This window comes from Phocoena phocoena, chromosome 4 (genome assembly GCF_963924675.1).
Source record: "Phocoena phocoena chromosome 4, mPhoPho1.1, whole genome shotgun sequence".
Classification (NCBI taxonomy): Eukaryota; Metazoa; Chordata; class Mammalia; order Artiodactyla; family Phocoenidae; genus Phocoena; species Phocoena phocoena.
In genome coordinates, this window is record NC_089222.1 from 61,782,567 (window position 1) to 61,804,095 (window position 21,529).

The 21,529-nt window shown below is 37.0% G+C and overlaps 2 protein-coding genes across 2 annotated transcripts; one reads left to right on the forward strand and one right to left on the reverse strand.

Annotated features, from left to right (window-relative positions):
• Nucleotides 1–1,532: 1,532 nt before the first annotated feature.
• DCUN1D1 (defective in cullin neddylation 1 domain containing 1) lies at nucleotides 1,533–17,002 on the reverse strand. The gene is made up of 6 exons (XM_065876276.1): nucleotides 16,792–17,002; nucleotides 15,414–15,582; nucleotides 13,087–13,217; nucleotides 3,309–3,391; nucleotides 2,972–3,068; nucleotides 1,533–1,612 (listed from the first exon to the last, which is right to left on the reverse strand). The coding sequence occupies exons 1-6, from the start codon at nucleotides 16,964–16,966 to the stop codon at nucleotides 1,533–1,535; spliced, it is 735 nt and encodes a 244-aa protein (XP_065732348.1). The 5' UTR covers nucleotides 16,967–17,002.
• Nucleotides 17,003–20,995: 3,993 nt separating this feature from the next.
• LOC136122858 (adropin-like) lies at nucleotides 20,996–21,223 on the forward strand. The gene has a single exon (XM_065876978.1). It carries the CDS (start codon nucleotides 20,996–20,998, stop codon nucleotides 21,221–21,223), a length of 228 nt encoding a protein of 75 aa, XP_065733050.1.
• Nucleotides 21,224–21,529: the final 306 nt, after the last annotated feature.

Sequence of the window (21,529 nt, forward strand, 5' to 3'; positions counted from 1 at the left end):
CTGAAGTACATACCTTTGATAATTTCAACATTAGAACTTAGAGTGCCTGGATACACCAAGCAAAATCTACTCCTGCTAAAAACCAGTCATCCAATATCAGAAATTTTACATTTTTTAACCTGCCTTATAGAAATGTTTAAGAAAGCAATAAACCCTTCTTCACAGGTCAAGAAGTGAACAAAGAAATGAGCATTTTCAGCATGAAAGCAGTTCATGGGTCTTGTAATGAAGAAAAAAAAAAAATACAAGACAGAGTTCTGCTTTGATGTGAAAACTGAGCTAATCTGAGTGAAACAAAGAACAGTAAAAATTAAATAATTTATGAAAATAGAAGCCAGATTGGTACTTTGCATCAAGTGCATGCCTGCTTGAAAATCTTTGCTCCTGAAATATTTGGCAACCACAGTGATTAGCAGTTAAAGCAACTTCAACAAAATAAGAAGTCATCAAAAATGGACTATTTGTCTGAAAGAGCAGTACCTATATTATAAGAATTGAACTTTATGGCTCATTACAACCATTTTCAAAATTTAATTCCTACTATCTTCTTATAAATTAAGAGAATTTCATTTGTGTTCCATAGTGTGCTGACCAAAAAGCCCCAAAAAACAAAAATAAACCCTCATGCCTAAATTTAGAATATTGTATTATGTAGCAATCTAAAACATTCAAAACAAATTAAATAGTTTAACTTACTCGACAGGCATATAAGCGTTTCAAAATCATAATGAAATCCAATTATGGAGTGCATAATGTAAACAGGAGTAGAATCTAACATTATGCAGATGTTTTTCTAAATAAAACCCCCTGTAAGACAACTATATATAAACATGGGTAAGATAAGTGCAGACTAGTTCTGTGGAACCTTCTGAAATCGAGGGTCTAAAACACAGTAAAATTTTGGGTAGGCACACCAAGTTACCCTAAAAATTTTTCACGTTGGTTATTTTGACTTTTTTTTCAACAGATACTCTACTCACGTTAACAATACATGTGATTTGCCAGGAAAAAAAAAATCCCCCCATACCAAAACACCATTCCAGATCTGGTGCACTTAAATATATCACTCTCACTGGAAGTGCTATCACATAGTCTTTGCAACTAGCCCAAAGCATATATTTAAGAAGTTTTTATAAATTGTGATGTTCACATGTTTAATTCTTATGCCAAACTGTTTTCTGATGAAGACAGCATTGTGCTTTATGCAAGAATGGAAACTTCAAAAGAATCACCATAAAGCTTCTAAGACTTATGGGAGAATAAACTAGGATGGTCCACAGATATAAGATGAAATCCACAATGTTGGAATAATAAATGTTTAGAGCGGCCCAGACTAGAAGACAAGCCCAAACCACCATTAGAAGAATGAAATACGATATGGTCCAAGATGTATCCTTAAAGTTTTGTCTCAACCCTCAGTCTGAATTGTGAGGATTGATCTTCAGTTCAGTCCAGCCAGCAGAAATTGACTGTGCAATTTTCCATTGTATTTATTGTACAGACTATGTACATTCTAGAAGGTTCCTTTAGTGCTACACTGTTGTACTTTTTGTCCCAGCAATTTGAGGGCGTGCAAATTCCACAAAGTCATCAATAAGAACAGGCCATGCTCCTGTGGGTGGGGGGGGTGGGGGACGGGAATGGGAGAAAAGAAAGAAAGAAAAGCAGAAATAAGGCTAACATTTTAATAGAATCCTTTATTTTTTTAAAATATCTTCCCCATAATTGTTAAAGTATGTCATTATAAGTATTCCCACTGATAGGACTTCCAAATTTCTAGCTCTTTAGAGTTTCTACCTAGAGTATTCCTTTCTCTCTTCTCTATTATTCCAATACTTGATAATTCCTTGAATGATAAAAAAATAACCCTTCTGGTAACTAATATTATGGTTTTCTGAAGGTCACTGAAGCCAGGCCACTGAAGTAATTTAGTCAAATCTGACCTTGATATGATGACATGCTGCCAGTGCTGCTGAAAGCACAGTATGTTGGAGTTAATCTTTTTTTGCACTTTGTGGCAATCTTACAAAGGAAATTAACAGCAAGGATCAAACTCTAACCTATTTCATGATAATAAATTACTAAAGGATGTTAAATTACATATATGCATGCCTCTATACATGCCTCTTCTCTATGCCAACCTCCAAATCAGGAAGTTCTTCAGTTTTGTGTAAGGTCTAACAGAAAGCACAATTATCAATTATCAGTCATTTCTCACTTCTTAAAGAAGACAATACATGACAATGAAAACAAAGATAAGGAAATAACATTATCTTTGGTTACATTAAGTAGCTCCAGGACACTTTTAAGGAGACCAAGGTTACTAGAGATTTTTCAAAAAATACCTCTGCCTATTCAACAATATCAAAAAAAAAAATCCTGCTAATTCTCAAAGGGAACTAGGTAAGTATGCGTGAAGAAACGAATGTAAATCACTGCCAGTTCCAGAAAAACAAAAGCACATGTCCTGATAGTGGATGGCAAAATCATCCTTATACATACATGAAGAAACAGCAGAAAAGCATTCAATCAGTGAATATTTACTGAATGCCAAGAGTACTACAGTAGGAAACTAAAGTCTGTTTCCATTTGGACAAGGTCACTAAACTTAAGGAGTTTACAATCAAGTTCACAGACAAAACAAACAGACAACAACAAAAAATACATATACAAGTACTATAAAAGTACATTAAGAAAAGAATAGGTTCCTAAAGTAAACTGAAAATCTAAAACATGGATGAAAAGTACTCATGCCTTTCTGGAAGACATGAATACACAAAATTGGTATTTAAGGAAACAATGCAGATTGGTAAAGAGGATGAAGGCATTTCATACATTCAGAAGAGCACAAATAAAAGCTCAGAAGAAGGAAATTAACTCCAAGAAAAACAGAAGTAGACAAGAAGTTCAAGAGTGTGTGATAAAAGAAGACAAATTTTTCAAAAAACTGATAGAGCAAAATGTTCATTACCTTCTTCATCATAATTAGACATGTCATCTGCAATCATTGTACTGAAGTCTAAAAGAAGATTCCAAGTATCTTTCGGTATTGATCGTTTATGATGTTCCTATTAAAAAAAAAAAAGAAGCATCCAAATCACTAAAAAGAGTTTCAAAAAAACAGTCCAGATGATGCCAAATACAAGAATGCAAAACAACCTATGTAATAAAATTCTGGAAATCAAATTTTTCATTCTATGTCCATTACATGCTCTGAAATGAGTTAGTTATGCTTTAAAATGTTAATTTATCTTCAAACAAAGCAAAAGTTTAGAGAAAACACCAAACTGCAGAAAATATGAACTTACCAACAAAAATTTATTCCATAAGTCTAAGAATTTAAATCTTCCATTAAGCACTAAATTCCAGTAGGCAATGGCCATTTCTAGATCTGTAATATTAAAAATAAATTATATACTTCAAATGTCAGGAATATTTGTCTCTGAAAAAAAAAACACCAGGTAAGACAAAAGATAGCCTTTAAAAAAAAAAAAAAAAAAAAAAAGGCTTGTGTCCTGAATACTTACATAATAAAAATTTCCTATAGAGTTAAGTCCAAGCTTTGTATCCTGCTTCCATCACAAATGAATGGTGCCTTCAGGGCAAGAAGGATATCACTTACCTCATAAGGGGTTTCTGAAGTTTAAATAAGATAACGTAGGTAAGCATGTTTGACCAGCTCATAAGTATTCAAATATTAATGTACACCAGTATTTCTTGACCTCAGCACTTTTGACATTTTGGGGCAGATAATTTTTTGTTGTGGGAAGCTGTCCTGTGCATTACAGCACTAGCAGCATCCCTGGCCTCTATCCACTAGATGCCAGTAGCAGTTCTGCCCCATCCCCAGTGGTGACAACCAAAAGTATCTCCACATATTCACAAAGGTCCCCTGGGAGGCAAAACTGCCCCCAGCTGTAAATCACTGAGGTACACGTATAAGCTGTAATGCAAAGAATTACTACCCACAATCCTAACCAATCTCACGCTCCAAGTTGTTGGCTGACTGATCCTCAAGGAGACCATTAAGAATATTAAAAATTTTAAATTAATAATAAACTAAGATTTGTCTTTTTAAAAGTTTGATGAAGAGGATATAAATGACCATTTAACTGGTTTTGGAGCCGATAAGGATAAAGAAGCAATATTACATGACAAAAAACTATATCCGTCATAACAACAGAGAGAAAGAACTATGATCTCTTTCAAAGAACTAAAGTAGTTAGGTCAAGCTTTTATGAGTAAATTTACATTTCCAGGTCAGGAAAAATTACACCCCAAGTAACTTAAAAGTCCTTTTAGATATGATCTCCAAACTACTCTGGATAATCTGAGGAATCATGAAAGACTAGGAAAGACTCCAAAAAGGCTCACATCCTACCTGAAAAAAAACATATAGGACATAAGGCAAAAAATCCCCCATCTTCACTAGACCCTAACCTCTTCAAGGATAGGGACTACATATCCCCAGACTAGCAGACTGAAACACACAGTAGGCATTCAGAAACTGCTGAATGAACAAGTTTCCTTGGAAAAGGTGCCTCTTCTCCCATCCAAGGTTAAGCCCCTAACACCATTATTATGGATCCAATATGCCATCCTGCCTTTTCAAGGAATCTGGTCTACTGATTAATTTTCTTCTCTCCCTGTATCTTCAACTTTGCCCTGTCTTCCAGCTTTCCCCTCCACAAAGGAACACGCTCAAGTTATCACCTATCTTTAATAAATCTTTCTTGTATCTCTCCATTCCCTTACAAGCTACCCTCTTTCTCCTTCCCTTCACAGATCATCTTGAGAGAGTACATGGAGTCTTCTACTTTTATTTTTAATGTGCTCATGAAAATATGTCTGAAAGTCAAGTTCAGATCCCCACGTTTTAAGAGAACTAAAAATATGACAACAATCCCTAACTAATCACAATTCCTTTTCAATCTTTGCAGTCTTTAAAGCTCTATACCAAATATTCCTTCCAGGTTCTTTAATTTTATTCTTTTCTTTACCAACCAAACATATAATTGTCTGGCTTAAGTGCAGTAAGATCGCTCTTATTAGCATGTATAGTAGGATGTGCCGTTATTAGCATGCTTAATGATATCCTTCTTCACTTCAAATGCATTAAACTTATGAGAACTAAGCTTATTACTAGTGTTAGCATTTTTTCCCTTTTCAATTAATTTTTAGAAAATAAAAATGAGAAACAATGAAATATTCAAATAACTGTAAACCATGAGACACCTATAAAGGCCCATTTCTCAGCTGATATACTAACCTAAGAATCTTATAAGAATAGCAGTGTACATATATGATGTTTGAAAGTTCAGGTAGTTACAAGAACTTTTTGTAATCTACATTCATTGTCCAATTTCCTCACCTACCACACATTTTAATTCTATAAACTAGTGTCCACCTCCGTCACTCACCCCACTGAACGTAATCTCTGAAGGGTCACCAAGCCCTTCTGGTTGCCAAATAAACCTTTAAGTCCTTAATTTACTTGGCTCTCTGCCGTATTTGACAAAACTGAGTACACCTCCTGGATGGAACTGTCGCTTCTCTCAGCTTTAATGGTATCACTCTATTGATTTTCCTCTGTCCTCTCTGGCCTTATTTTCTTTTACTGCTCCTCTTCCTCCATTTGTCCATTAAATGTTGATGTTCTATAACACTGTACGTCAGCAATAACCACCTCTACTTCTCTCAGTAGATTTTTCAAACCTTTACCTTTTTTCAAGTTATATGCTCAAACCATCTCTAACAAGTCCTAAATCTGAAACCGCTCTTTCTATATTCTAGATTCTTACATCTAGTTGCCTAAGGACATCTTCAACTGGATATCCACAAACAACTCAAATTCAACAGGGCTCAAACTGAACTATAGACCTACCATTTTCTTTTCTCTCAATGAATGTCATCACCCTACAGTATTTCTCAATGAAACACAATTTTTCATTGTAAGGAAATGAAGTCCTATGCACTGCAGGTCATTTAGCAGACCCCTAATCCCAGTAGAAGCCCTCAGTCATTATAACAATACCAAAAATACCCCCCCACATTTCCAAATATCCCCAAATGGGGGTTAAGACTAACTTCCTCATCACACTTTCAATCAAAGCTTTCTCATTTTGGCTTCTAAGCACCTTTTAAATCTCTCTCTTTTCTCCATCCCTTGCTAGGGCCTATGCTAGGGTCCTCTTCATGTCTAGCTAAATCACTGCAACAGCTTCATAACCAATTTCTCTTTCTCTAGTTCTGCCTCCACACCTTTTAAAGGACCACACTGCTTTCAGATGGACCTTTCAGGCATATAAATTTGGTTTCACTTCCATGTTAAAATTCTTCAATGATTAAAACAACAATGAGATACCACTACACACCTTTTGGAAGGGCCAAAATCCAAAACACTGACAACACCAAATGCTGGCGAGGATGTGAAGCAACAGGAGCTCTCATTCATTGCTGGTGGGAATGCAAAATAGTACAGCCACTTTGGAACAGTTTGGCAGTTTCTTACAAAACTAAACATACGCTTACCACGTGATCCAGCAATCACACGCCTGGGTATTTTCCCAAATGAACTGAAAACTTACATCCACACAGAAACCTGCACATGGATGTTTACAGAAGTCATAACTGCCAAAACTTGGAAGCAACCAAGATGTCCTTTAGTAGGTAGACAGATATATAAACTGTGGTACATCCAGATGAAGGAAAATTATTCAGTGCCAAAATGAAATGAGCTTTCAAGCCATGAAAAGATAAGGAGGAAAACAAATGCATAATAATATTATTAAGTGAAGAAGTCCATCTGCAAAGGCTACATACTGCATGATTCCAACTATATGACATTCTGGAAAAGGCAAAGCTATGGAGAGAGTAAAAAGATCAGTGGTTGCCAGGGGTTAGGAGGGAGGAAAGGATGAACAGGCAGAGCACAGAGGTTTATTAGGGAGAGTGAAACTTCTCTGTATGAAGCTATTATGGTGGATACATATCATTATACATTTGTCCAAACTCATAGAATGTACAATATTAACAGTGAACCCTAGGGAAGGGATAAATTAGGAGTATGGGATTAAGATATACACACTACTATATATGGAGTAGAGAACCAACAAGGACCTACTGTATAGCACAGGGAACTATACTCAATATCTTATAATAACCTATAATGGAAAAGAATCTTATATGTATCCCATATATATATAAAACTGAATTACTTTGCTATACACCAGAAACTAACACAACATTGTACATCAACTATATTTCAATAAAATTTAAAAAAGAAAAAAAGAGTGAACCCTACTGTGAAGTTGAACTTTGGATGATAATGATGTGTCAATGTAGGTACAACTGCAACAAATGTACCATTCTGGTGGGGATTTGATAATGGGAGAAGCTATGCAGTGTGGGGGAAGGGAGTAGTTGGGAAATCTCTGTACCTTCTGCTCAATTTTGCTGTAAATCTAAAGCAGTTCAAAAAATAAAGTCTATTAACTTTTTTAAAATCTGCAATATTTCCTACTGCCTTCAGATAAAAAATCTACATTTCTAGTCAAATGAACTTACTTGCAGTTTCTTAAAGGTGCTATGTCTCTCACCTCTAAGCAACTGAACTTGCTAATCTCTCCACATTAGAGATGGCTTCTTTTTCTTTTGGCTTTGAAAACATATATTCATTCTTCAAGGCTCAAAAATTATAATCTTTCTGAAGACTTTGCAAACTCACCCAGACAGACTTAAGATGTTCCTAACTCTATGCTCTCAGAGTAACCAGCCAATAAATGTTTTTGGATGAAACAGGAATATTCAAAAAGATTAATAAGTTATTATTAGGAGCTGAAACACATAAGATTAAGTTGTACAGGGATAAAATGTCAATTGCCACAAGCATATGAAAAACTGCCCTTTAGGGAATTCCCTGGTGGTCCAGTGGTTAGGATTCAGCACTCTCACTGCCAGGGCCCCAGGTTCAATCCCTGGTCAGGGAACTAAAATCCCATAAGCCGCATGGTACAGCCACACACACACACACACACACACACACACACACACACACACACACACACGGAGGGGAGGGGAAGGGAGGGGAGGGGAGGGGAGGGGAGAGGAGGGGGGAAAGCTGCCCTTTAGTTAGAAATGTCTGAGTGACAAAGGAATAGCCCAGCTAGAGAGAAGTGGTTTAATATAGTAGTTTAGCTTCTTAAATCTCAACTCCACCACTAATTAAGTAGCCTCCGGCAACTAAGTTCACCTCTTGGTAATTCAGTTTTAAAAAAAGATAACAGTATCTACCCTCACAGGGTTGTTGTAATAATTAAACGAGTGAATACACCTAAAACATTGGAACAGTGCCTGGTAAATAACGTGTCCTTACTATTACTATTGTTTATTTTTAATAATTTAAAAAATTATTATTATAGATTCTGAAGCAGTATTGGAAAGAGAACAAAGTCAATAATAATGTAACAAGAAGCAACAACAGCAGTTAGAATAAACAGAAGAATAACACAGAGAAAAAGACACAAGCAAGTCTTAATAATAGTATTACCTAAAATTGAGATACTTGCAGAATGAATCCTTAAGCCCTTATAATAAAATTAAAAATGCAAACAGAGGTAATCCCAGTGTCATTCTTTCAAACTGAATCAACAAGGGCAATGTGTTTCATAAAAGATGATCAACTGAGTGACAGATGAATATGGAAATGAATTGAGACTGGATCCAAAAACCATCCCTAAGGGGAACAAAATGTTGCCAACTCACTAGGGAGGATGAATGGGGATTTAAAATCCTATTCACAGTCTTAATTTACCTAAAGATATCTATAGTTAGCACAACATAATATAATAAAAAGAATATAAAATGTGGAATCAGAAGATCTGAGGTTGAGTTCCAATTCTACCAACTCTGAAGTTATGTGACCTTAATAAGTCAGGCTCTCTGACCATGAGTTTCCTCATTTTTATGACAAAGAGGTTTTTTACTTAGCTCCAAGGGCTGTTATGAGAAACAAATGGGATTACGTAAATGAAAATACACATTAAAAACACTCTATAAAATTATTTCTGAATATTAAATGAATGTTTAACAAGTAATGTTAAAAATGTTTAAATCAACTGCACAGGTAATAACATTCTAGCTGAACCACAACAGTTCATAAGAAAATAACCTACAGACTTTAAGAAAGTTCAGGACGGTCCTAAAAATACCATGGCTGTAAAAAACAAATGTAATTTTTGAACAAATTAATAGAATGAACAGTCTCGCAAAAAAATAAGAGATCCATAGTATTCTACATTAAATAGCCTCCTTCTGGAGTATTATGTTCAGCTTTAAGAACTCTATTTTGAGAGAAACTGAGAAATTGGGAATGTTATCTAGGGGTGACAGCAACGGAATAACAAAGGTCTTCTCAAATGAAGAACAGTTAAAATTTGGAATGCTGACCTGAAAAAAAGGAGAAGGGATAAATGAGGAAAAAAATGGTTAGACTTCCTTTGTGCTGCAGCAAAGGTCAAATAAGAACAATGGTAAAAGTTATAAAGACAAAGGAAGAGTATTCTGTGATAAGAATGGACCACTTTCTAAAACAATGTGTGTTCAATCCCCGCCCTGTATATTCAAACATAAAAGCCATATGAGCATCAGGTACAGGTGCTACTTTGCATAGGTTAGATTTAACACAGGACTTATGAAATTCCTTTCAAATTTAAGATTCAGAAGACCATCAGAAATGGCAGGTGACTGAAGCAGATGGTGACAGAGGAAGTACCCTATCCTGGTGTCACAAGAAATAAGGTTATAGAAAATGAGAAAATATGGAAAACACCAGCTCTCATTAGAATTAGCACAGCTATTTATAAATAAACCGCAGTGCTGTCACTGTCGCTCTTTGCCAATTTTTTTGGGCCTCACCTCCTCTCCTACGATCTCCTAATTCCTTTCTGCCAAATATTATAATTTAAGAGCCCTGTGAACCCTTAGAAAGGCTGTCAAGAAAACTGTTTTCTTTTTAATTAAGTTCTTCAACTAAGCAAGTCATTACATTTCCTGACACCCAATACCAATGCAAAACAAAAAGAGAAATTATGATTTGTCTTTTATTACATTTTTTCTTTTTTTTAAATTAAGACTTTTTTAGTTTTAGGTTTATGAAAAAACTGAGCAGAAAGTACAGAGTTCCCATATACCTTTACCCCATCTTCCCCCCATTTCCACTATTTTTAAGAAACTGTTTTAGTGTGGTATATTTCTTATAACTGATAAGCCAATATTATTAACTAAAGTCCAGTATTTTACATCAGGGCTCACTCTGTGCTGTATATTCTATGGTTCAGGGCTTTTTTAAAAACAACTTCTAAATTGTGGTTAAATACACATAAAATGTATCATCTTAACCATTTTTCAGTGTACAGTTCAGTAGTGTTAGTTACATTCACGGTGTTGTACAATGAATCTCCAGAACTCTTCGTCTTACAAAACAGAAACTCTATACCCATTAAACAATGTTACATTTTTCTTAAGCTCAATACTTACTACATAATAGAATAAAACATAATTTTAAAATCGAATTCTTCAGCACAATATTTTTCTCAACTTTTCCTGTAATCTAAAATTCCAATTTACCATCATATTGATATATCGAACAGCTATAAAAATGTTAATTTTGCTTTATCTTCACCAAATATAATAAAAACTAAGATTCAATATCAAGACTACATAGTCACCCAAAAACATCATTTATTTTGTGCTCTAGTAAGGGGTAGGGTTATAACTAAGGAATAGGTTCAGCCCCTTTAAATCAACACTTGAGATTCAAAACATTTTCTCTAATGGTATCAAAACATTGTGTTACATTTCTAAACACAAAGAAATAATTCTTTTAGTATATACATGTAAGTTCAAAGACGTTAATTGTTTTCTTGTGTGTTTTTTGCGGTACGCGGGCCTCTCACTGTTGTGGCCTCTCCTGTTGCGAGCACAGGCTCCGGACACGCAGGCTCAGCGGCCATGGCTCACGGGCCCAGCCGCTCCGTGGCATGTGGGATCCTCCCGGACCGGGGCATGAACCCGTGTCCCCTGCATCAGCAGGCGGACTCTCAACCACTGCGCCACCAGGGAAGCCCCCATTAATTGGTTTTTATTTGTGGGAAGAAAAGAGGAGACTAGAAAAACTAGCCCAGTTAACTTGTGGCCACAGATACAAGATAGAGAAACTAACACTAGGTATCCCAGCTTATTTTGCCTGCAAAATGAAGACTTTTCCTGTAAGAATAAGATGCAACCTAAATTAATTGGAAAGGAGACTTCATTATTTCGAATTTTGCTCAATAGGTATTTTGTAAATCTTAATTCAGTCACATTTAGTCACTCTTTAGGCCAATTCTCAAATACAAATGTTGTATATTCATCCTTTCTACTAGCTTTCAGTCACTTCCTCCAGTCTAATTCCTAGTTACATAATCCTTTTCTCAAAGATTTTTTTCTAATCTAAAATATAAAGAATGACTAGTACAGGGGCTTCCCTGGTGGCGCAGTGGTTGAGAATCTGCCTGCCAATGCAGGGGACACGGGTTCGAGCCCTGGTCTGGGAGGATCCCACATGCCGTGGAGCGACTAGGCCCGTGAGCCACAATTACTCAGCCTGCACGTCTGGAGCCTGTGCTCCACAACAAGAGAGGCCGCCAGAGTGAGAGGCCCGCTCACCGCGATGAAGAGTGGCCCCCATTTGCCGCAACTGGAGAGAGCCCTCACACAGAAACAAAGACCCAACACAGCCAAAAATAAATAAACAAAATGACAGAGGAATTATGTTTTTAAAAAGAATGATTAGTACAAGAGGCCCCTATTAGCCTCTCCAACTACTGTATCTTCAAAATCAAAAACTCACTTCCATCATTTGGGTAAGTTATTTAACTTGCTGTGCCTCAGTTTCCTCATCTGCCAAATAAGGATAAAAAATGTCTAGCACTCTATGACTGGCACATGGCAGCTGGTGAATTACTGAATGAAAGAATGAATAACTCATAAAGTTGTTAAACACTAAATGAGGCAGTGTATGTAAAGTATTTAGCACACTGCCAGGCACACCAAAACCCCACATTAAATGGCTGTTACTGCCACCATCATCTTCAGTGCATCCCCATTGCCCATAAATTCCAATTTAAGCCTTTCTGTCCTGTTTTTAAAAGAAGGCTTATCTCACCAATTTAAGCTCCAAACAAACATTCCCACTAAAATCAAATCATTTTCTCTCTTCCACAAAGAAGCCAAGCTTATTTCTGAGTCTTAGACCTTCGTTAATAACTATCCTCTCCCTGGAACATTTTTCATCATCCCTTGTGCAAATATCAAATCCTTTAGTTCTCATCACTTCTTGCCCAGGAAGCATTTCCCAACCATTCCTGCTTTTACTCATTTCTCCTTTTATCTAAAACCCTCACACTCATATTTATTATTTTGCATTATGTGCTACTGTCTACTTTTTCTGAATAATCTGCAAATTACACTGTAGCTTTTACCTCCACTTCCCTTAGCCATCCCCAAAGCAAATGTGTGGTTGTTTCTACAGTATAAACTGACTGATCTAAACTGTTAACGGTGGCTATTTCTGGATAAGATTATGAATGACAATCATTTTTTTTATTCTTTCTTATAGTTTCCAAATAATTCACACCAAAAAAGAATACATTTATCTGGCATTCTGTGACTCAGAAATCTTACAATGCTATTTCAACAGATACATAGTGAAAAACTTATGAGCCTAAGATCCTATAATATCTTCTGAAAAATAAACGATCAAACATACATACCTATGTCAGTGGAATTTTAACAACTATTTTCTGTATTGTAGTTCTTAAAAAAAAAAAAAAAAAATCAGTGTTTCACATATAGTATCCAGGGTAACACTGTTATTGAATAGGCAGGGTATTTTCTGATTAACTAGAAGTTCACTGTTTCTCAGTATTTTTCAGTAACTGATAATGACTTTATGCTCAAAACACAGAACTTTCTATTACAAACGTGACGCTGTCAATGTATCTGAATATATCTGAAACACCAAATATAATTTTTAAAAGTTCTTACCTAATCCTTTTTGTCCTGGATTCTTTGCAAAATTAAAAGTAAACTGGTAAAAATCCTTAAATCGTCCTGGTTCTTTCAATTCTTGTTCCATCTTGGGTATCTGGGCCTTTAGTTTTTCTATGCTGTCACATCTATATTGTAAAATTAAGTTTATAAAAGATAAACTTTTTCACTATATATCAAGAACATTTATTACTACAACAGTTTATATTTCATAGAACTTCTTTAAAAATCCATAAAATTTTCATCTTTTTACATTACATAAACAAGTATGGGGTTAGATGGAGGAAGAAAAGATCTGGGGTGATTCAATGTTAGAAATAACTACTATTTTTAAAAGAAATGGGCTATTACTTTTAATTATGTAATTCACTGGACTGTCAACACACCCAAATTGTAGAAGTCCGCTGTAGTGAACAGATGAGAATGTATAGTAATCAGCTTTACAGTCATCAGTTCAAACTCTAGCAGATATTCCTTACATGGTAACAAATCACATGTCTAGCTTCCAAACAAATTGAAAGCATAGTGTCTTGACTAGGTGAGGAAACAAGCATTCCTCTTGAAAACTTCTTCATATATACAAAGTATCATAATAAACATCATCTCCAACCATCTCCAACTGAAGTTACCTCAAATCAATATTAAACTTTATATGTGCAAAGCATTCAATTTCCAAGGAGCTGAAAGGGTCCAAGTACCAAGTCCTACTTTCCACATAACAGCCATAAGGTAGAAATCTTCGATCTGTTATAGATTCCACAAACCAAGCATTCCACTTTTTTTCCTTCAAGTCATTTTTGCTTTTATGTTCCTTCCATGCTCTTTATAACAGCTCCCAGATTAGTTTGTAAATTAAAATTTTGATTTGGAAGTTCATTACATTTTACATGAACTCACTTTTAAATGGAAAAAAATAAAGAGTTCTAATGAAACCTGTCCTGGCATAGAACATTTCAGCAAGTTCAGGATAAGGCTGGCTTTGGCTGTAGAACATAGTGGCTAGGCCAGTTATTAATTTATTGTCTCTCGGCTTTAAACTCACCCTTCTTTGCCCTACTTTGTGACTATCTGCAGTGGACTACAAATTGTGAAACTTCATTTTTCTTGCCAGCTGGTTCACTATTAGGTTCTACCAAGAGAGGGCGATGAAAGGCTGGAAGAGGACGAAGGAACTTTTCTTATCCCAGTCTGTTTTCTGCAGAGAGCAAGGGTTTCAGCATGTTGGGAGGTCCCTGCAGTGTTCACCAATGGAGGCAACTTGCATGGCTCTGCAGCAAGTGGCCCCTAGCGAGCTTCTTCTCCACCAGAGAAGCAGGCAAGGCAAGCAGCGTGCTCTTACAGCAGCTACGCACTGTTTTCTGCGGTCGGAATCTCAGCCTTGTGGGGATCCTCTGAAGTGTCTAGGCTCCTTCCTTGTTTCCTTCCCTCCGTTCCAGGGGTGATGGCAGCTTCTTGCAACTGCCACCTTTGTTATGCTTAGAGTTTTCTTTTACCCCATTTACACAATAAAACAATTTTTAAAATTTACCCTGCTCAAATTACTGGTATGGTTTGTGTGTCTTGCCTAGACCCTGACTGATTACAATGTCCCTCAGGCCCAAGAATCAGAATGCCTGAGCCCAAATCCTGGCTTTAATACTACCTCTCTAGTTTCTCTGTACCTCCATTTCCTCATCTCTAAAATGCGGATATAAACACCACTTCTCTCACAAAGTTGTTGTGAAGTGGTAGGTGAAGTACTTATTTAGCATAGTTCCTGAAAGAAAATAAACGTTCAAAAAGTGTTTAGCTATTATCATTCAAAAGCACCCACTAAAAACAGAAAGGGCAGCCTGTTACCGATCCACAAATTGAATACTTTTGGAGCTTCATCAAATACAGACAACTAAAGGCCACAGGTAAAACCGCTACATGTGACTTTTCAATCTATTTATACCAAGACATTTAGCTAATCAGTTGTCCAGGTCTACGCAGAACAAAAAGTGATTAGTAACTTCCAAGATTTTAAATTCTAGGAGTTTGCTTATAAATTCAGAGTTCACAGCCTCACATTAGGAAATAACTTAAAACTTGCTCATTTCACTTATCCATGTAAAATATTAAAGCATAGTAATTTTAACATTAGTCAATCTCCCTTAGAAACAAATGATAAAAGCATAATGCAAATAGAGTAGGTTGTACTAACTACACAAATAACTTGACATGGGAAGGAACTAGCATATTAGCCCATTTCTATCTATAGCAATGTTTGGGGGCACGAATGTCAGTTCCACAGTAATTCTCACAGTAACGTACCTAATTTCCTACGGTAATTATACACTCACCCTAATTCTGTCATGCCGTCCATGAACTCCTGTTTGGAGAACTCGCACTGTGTTGCTGCTCTGAACTTCCACGCGATGATCAACACACTAATGCTGGCCGGATCCAGTGCCAGGTCATCACAGAACTGCTGTATACCATCTATTCCAATTTTATTTTCATCTTGAGGATCTTCAAAAACAACAATGCAATATGAAATCAGTGCCATACTTTACTGTGCTACTCCTGAAAACTGAGAAAGGTATTGCTTTATATTCCATTTTTTTAAATGATCACAATAGACCAAAAATATGAAGCAATACTGCTCTATGAGATATTTTCCCCCTGTAATATTTAAAGCCACTTTGCCCCTAAAACAGCATTCTTACAATTAACAGCAAGATATATATCCAGATAGGCACCTGATTTTTAAGTCTCATTTATTCATATGAAAAAAGTTCCATACTTAACACACATTCAGAAAATCAGACATTCCTATATAGGGATAAAGGATTTTTACTGAACATAGCCACATTTTACAGAGGCATTCTAAACAGTATAATACACATAAATTCTTTTTTTCTTAAAGTTCATTTCACTACAGAAATCACTTCTTAAAGAATATCGAAAAAAACATAAACTCTGCAATTCAATTTTAATCACAATACAAACATCTGTTGTTCAAATTAGAGAAGAAAACCCCCAACTATCAATATTTACTTTTCAGACAGCAAAAATTTAAATTCAAGAAGAAAGAGGCACTCATACACTGTTGTCAAATGTGATTTGCTAACATCTCTAGGAATAAAAAATTTGCACAGCCTTTGATTTTTGGGGCATGAGCTATGCATAAAATATAATCCCACTTTTGGAAAAATTTTGAAATTTTTTTTTGCATATATATTTCTGCATAAACGACACAGAAAGTTGGACACCAGGCTATTAAATATTGGTTCCCTCAGGAGAATAAATAAGCAAAAGATGGAGAAACTATTAACATTTTCTTTATTCAATCTATTCTGCATTAACTTTTTAAGTGTATATTACTTTATAATTATTTAAAGGTTATTAAAATTATTAGGCAGGTTTTCTTAAAATCCACTCAGCTGAGTTTTATAAGAAAATGAGGGAAAAAACCTAGTCCCCCAGCCCCCATTCTCAAATTGGATCACAAAGGAGGAAAGGCGAGGGGCGGATAAAGGGGGAGGAAATAAAGACACTAAGAAGAAATTTTAGTGGAAAGAGGAAAATAATTTTTCAGATTTCTTAAAGTAATTCTAAGATCTAAAGAGCTCTGTATCCACCCAATTAATGGTCTCTGTATCATTTGATTTCTCACAAGAAGCATGTAAATTTGGAAAACCTCATTCAAAATATTTAAAGTCACAAGCAAACACTCACCTTTGTATCTATTGTATAGTTGTTCTAACTTCTTCCTGTCCAATGATCCTTTTACACTCTCTCGTATATAAAGTTCAGGATTTTGGAAAAAATTGTCTGTTGCAACATCTAACTTCCAGTCATTTTGAGACAGACAACTTACTGCTGTTTTTTCACTAGATTGTGTGAAGATCATAAACTGACGAACTTTATCCTTCTGCGATGATTTCAACTTGTTCTATTGAAACCAGAAAATCAACTGAAACTCTGTGTAACATCACAAAAGACTAAGTATTTCTATACTGCTGACTAAATCATTTTTAGCAGTACTTTTTCCTCATAAAATATTAAAATGTTTAGTTCAAGATTTATTTTCGATCTATTAATCAGAAAGACAAATTTTTTAAAAATCTAAAACACAAAATTGGTATCATTTGGGGAAAGAAACTAGGACAGAGGCAACAGAAGTTCACCCACCCTGCATTTCTCCTAAAATTGGGTCCTGTGAGCATGTACAAAGGCTCTCGAAGGGAAGGAGAGCTACTCTCAAAACCTTAACCGAGCAACAAAGCTCTAAGGGATGCTTAAGGAGTGGTGAGGAAGACCACCACTAATGTCACTAATGGTGACATTATTTAGCCAGTCAGAACAGTCAAGTGACCCTGAGGAAAAATGAGATTAACAGGTATTTGTTGCAGTCCTAAAACCCATTATAAAGAATATGGGGTGCAATTCTTCCCAACGTCACCCCCACCCTACCTCCTTGTTTTCTTGCTATTTTTACCAATGTGAGAAAGCAACAGAATGTGAGAACTCTGCATTTCTCCTCGCATGTCCAGGAACCAAGATAATTATCCATAGAATTTCCTCATATTTTCAGTCAAATCAGAAGCAGCAAAATATGAACAAGCACCCCCCGCATCCTTCCAACAAAGGTAATTTTTAACAGAATTCTCTCTTTTTCACCCTGAAAGAATCATCTCTTTCCCTTAGCCTGAATCTAGTAGACGTTCTCTCTAACCCTCAGGCCTACTGTAATAACCTTCTCTCACTGGCCTTGTGTTGACACATATTCATTTCTCATCTAAGCCCTAAGCAAAATGCAGCAAGGCAATTAGGCCCTCCACTCTCTCCCAGTATCAAGGGCCATGTTCGTTTTCTCCTCTCACCCAAGCTGGTCTCCTGTGAAATTTCAGCCTCCCCAGTATTACTCTTCCCTCTCGCAAGTCCTAATACCATCTCTCAGCAAAATACTTGGGTTCTTCCTGAGCTATTATTGCAAATGAAGGGGAAAAAAGCATGTGAGAAGGACATACATTAATAGATACAGTGTTCTGTGGTTTAAGCAACACATCTGAAAACCCCAGCATTTTTGATCTGGCCCAAACTGACAGATCACAAACCTCAACCACCTGATTGTACAGATGAGAGAACAGACCCCAAAGGTTAAGGAATTTATTTTAAAAAATCACCCAGGTTATTATTAGTAGAAATGGGACAAGAACAGAAAGCTCTCATGAATCTGGGTCTTAGTAATCTTTCCATAAATCACACTGCTTGCTGTACATATTTATAAACCTTTTTAGGTTTTCAGGAAAAAGGCTACCAAAGATATAAATATTTCTACCTACCACAGAGTAAAAATAAGACTATGCAAAATCAAATATGAAAACCAACCCTATCTTTTATACCCTGGAGTCTAATCTGTCAGCCATACTCTTCTCTCTCTGTAAATATGTTATTGCTTAGGATTACAGATTAAAATCTCAATCTCTGTTCTCCATTAAAATTGAGAAACTGTAAATTCACTAACCTCCCGTTATTTCACAAATAACTCTACCACTTCTGGACACCCGAGAACTCATATCTTATTATGGGACACATCTCTCAAATGTCTAGAAGTCTTCCCTCTTGAAAAGTATCTCCTCAAGATGTTATTCAATTGCAACAAACCCACAATGAAATCAAATGCCAAGGAAGATACCTGTCTTATTTTAATATACTGTTTAACTGAAAGGAAACCACTTTGATTTCAACTTTTGTTACTGAGAGCTATTTTTAAAATTAGTATACTTTTCTAAGAGATATAGTATACATAAGAGATACAGTATCTAAGAGATATAGTATACTGACATATGTTTTAATTCTTTGAAGAACAGGGAAGTACCTAAGGGTCACTATGATCATCACTGACCACTGTATAATGCTGTACAAAGTACTGGAGATTAACCTAGAAGTATAACAACTACAGGCCACAACCTGGAAATTACTTTATAATTAAACCTGACATAACTTCTCTGTATAACCTTTTTCCATTCTCCTAAAAGTTAAAGGCAGCAAAACAATGAGGATTATTGGGGGTTTTACCATACAGTATTAAATCCAGTGTTCTCCCCTGAAGCTTGAATCAGTTTTGTTGAAGAGAGGGAGGAAGAACACAACTTAAGTCACTTGTGCAAGCCTAAAAGAGTTGTTCACTCTACTAATGACTTCCTGTTGGAAAGCAAAATATTAGAAAATTGGGGGGGACCAAGTTAAAAAACAGTCTTATCCATAAAAACTAATAACAGAATTATGTAAGTGAATTCTTTAACTCCATTTCGTATCTTATTTGAAATAAAAGTATATGTAATCAATGTCTATGCAAATAGAAACTATTTTAACTGGTTTAAATTTCCAGTACATGGGGCAATATCAATATTTTTTAAGAAAAAGGGTTGCAGCTACCCATTTCCAACACCACAGAGGCTAATGAGTGATACCTCACAGAGAAGTGATAGTCTGAGTTCCTGCTAGGCCAAGTAGTAATAAGCAATCCCATTTCTGCAAGTCTGATAAGTACCCTCCCCTTTCTTGTACTTAAAATGTACTCTGACCATTTCTGTCAGCTCTCTGTGCCTAGAATAAATCTTAACACTTGTTCTCCTACTACGGAGGATGTACTCAATTCTGTAGTCCCAAAGGCTGTCCTACAGGAAAGTTGGAGTGGGCTACACAGACCTGCCCTTTTCCCAAGCCTATTTAGGAGAGCTACAACACTCCCACCCCCTTTTCCCAGGCCACAAGAGGGCACCAGGCAAGGTGTTCTGATTTTCTGAGTACAGCTCAAAGGTTTAAATTTCTATCAACTTAAGGAAGAGAAAAAGGGTATCTAGCCAGCAAAGAATTATTTTATAGGGGATGAGGGTGGATAGAAAACTGAGGTGGAAGAAATAACAGATGGGTTGTCTTTGTTTCTACTACAAACCCAGTGGGTATCTTCCTAAGAGCAAAAACATATGACAACTACAATGATTCAGCACTCAAATGTAGTACATACTATTTAAGACTTATTTAAAAGGAACTAGAGTGGTCATTAAATAAGATTAGGCAATACAATCTTCAGGACTCAAACGTGAAAACCATGTGGAGATTATCAAATTTTCAAGGAAATTCAATATTGGTTAAGTATGTAAAATGTATAAAATACAGAATATACCCTGATTATTTATAATTCTAGCAAAAACGGGGGGAAGGAGAAAGGAAGAAGGGAAGAAAGAGGAGGAGGGAGATAAAGAAATGCTGTCTCTTGTAACAGAAAGCTAATAACTGCATCAAAGATTACCAAAGTTAGAAATACTATTATTACTATAATCTAAACAGTAAAAAGCACCTACTTACTCATCTTTCCAAAATAAAAGAAAATTTGGTTATCAATATACATTGTTTAATACTTAAATCTAGCATGTTTGCAATTGTTTTCCACTCAAGAAATTTAAGAGTTACATTTAAAATAACAGTTTATCTGGGAAAAAAAAAATCAAATACTTTGGATGTAGCCAAGTATCATATAGTCAAGTGTATGACCACTGAACTTACAAAGTCTACTGTGATAGAAGAATAGGGATTCAGAAAAACTCTATAATAAAAAAATAGTACTGCGCGCCCCGGGGAGCGGCCACGGGGAGGGCCGGGGGAGGGGACGTCACCCCAGCCCGCCTCCCACTGCCCGGCCCCCCACCCGCAGGCTCCCGAGCAGCAGTCGCGCCCAGCATCCCGCTGCCCGGGAACCTCCCACCCGGCTCAACTTAGGCTCGGAACTGCAGGTGAACATCTTCACTGCCTGGGAATCATTCAGTGTGTGGACAGGACAGCCTCCTTGGAAGGCCGGCTATACCAGAGTCCCGCCTCAACATGGGCCTTACCATCGAGGCAGCTTCTCAGTCTGTGCCTGTCTGAGGATGGCATGGGGTCAGCCATCTCCCAGGGGGCCCTCACTGCCATCATCTGCAACGGCCTCCTAGGCTTCTTGCTGCTGCTGCTCTGGGTCATTCTCTGCTGGGCCTGCCACTCCCACTCTGCCAACATCGACTCCCTCTCCAAATCCAGTCCCAACTCCAGCCCTGGCCCCTGTCCCAAGAAGGCACCCCCGGCCCAGCTCAGCCGTGAAGGCAGCTACCTGCTTCATCCCTGAAGACCCCAGGCCTAGCCCGGAGTCTGGGACTTAAGTCCACCCCACTTGGAACCTGGAATCGGGATCCCAGGGTCCAGCCAGCCTGGGGTCCAGAACTCAGAGTCCAGCCTGTCTGGAGCTGGATCCAGCAGCCCAGAGTCTGGTCAGCCTGGCTCCAAGAGGGGCTCTGCTGGCCCTCGGTAGACAGGCCTGGGGTCAGGGTTCATGAGTTGGTGCTAGGGCCAGGGCCATCTGGACTCTGCTCCATCCCAGCAGTCGGGGCTGGGTCCACCCGCCCCCTAGGCCAAGCGCCTCTAGGCCCTCGAG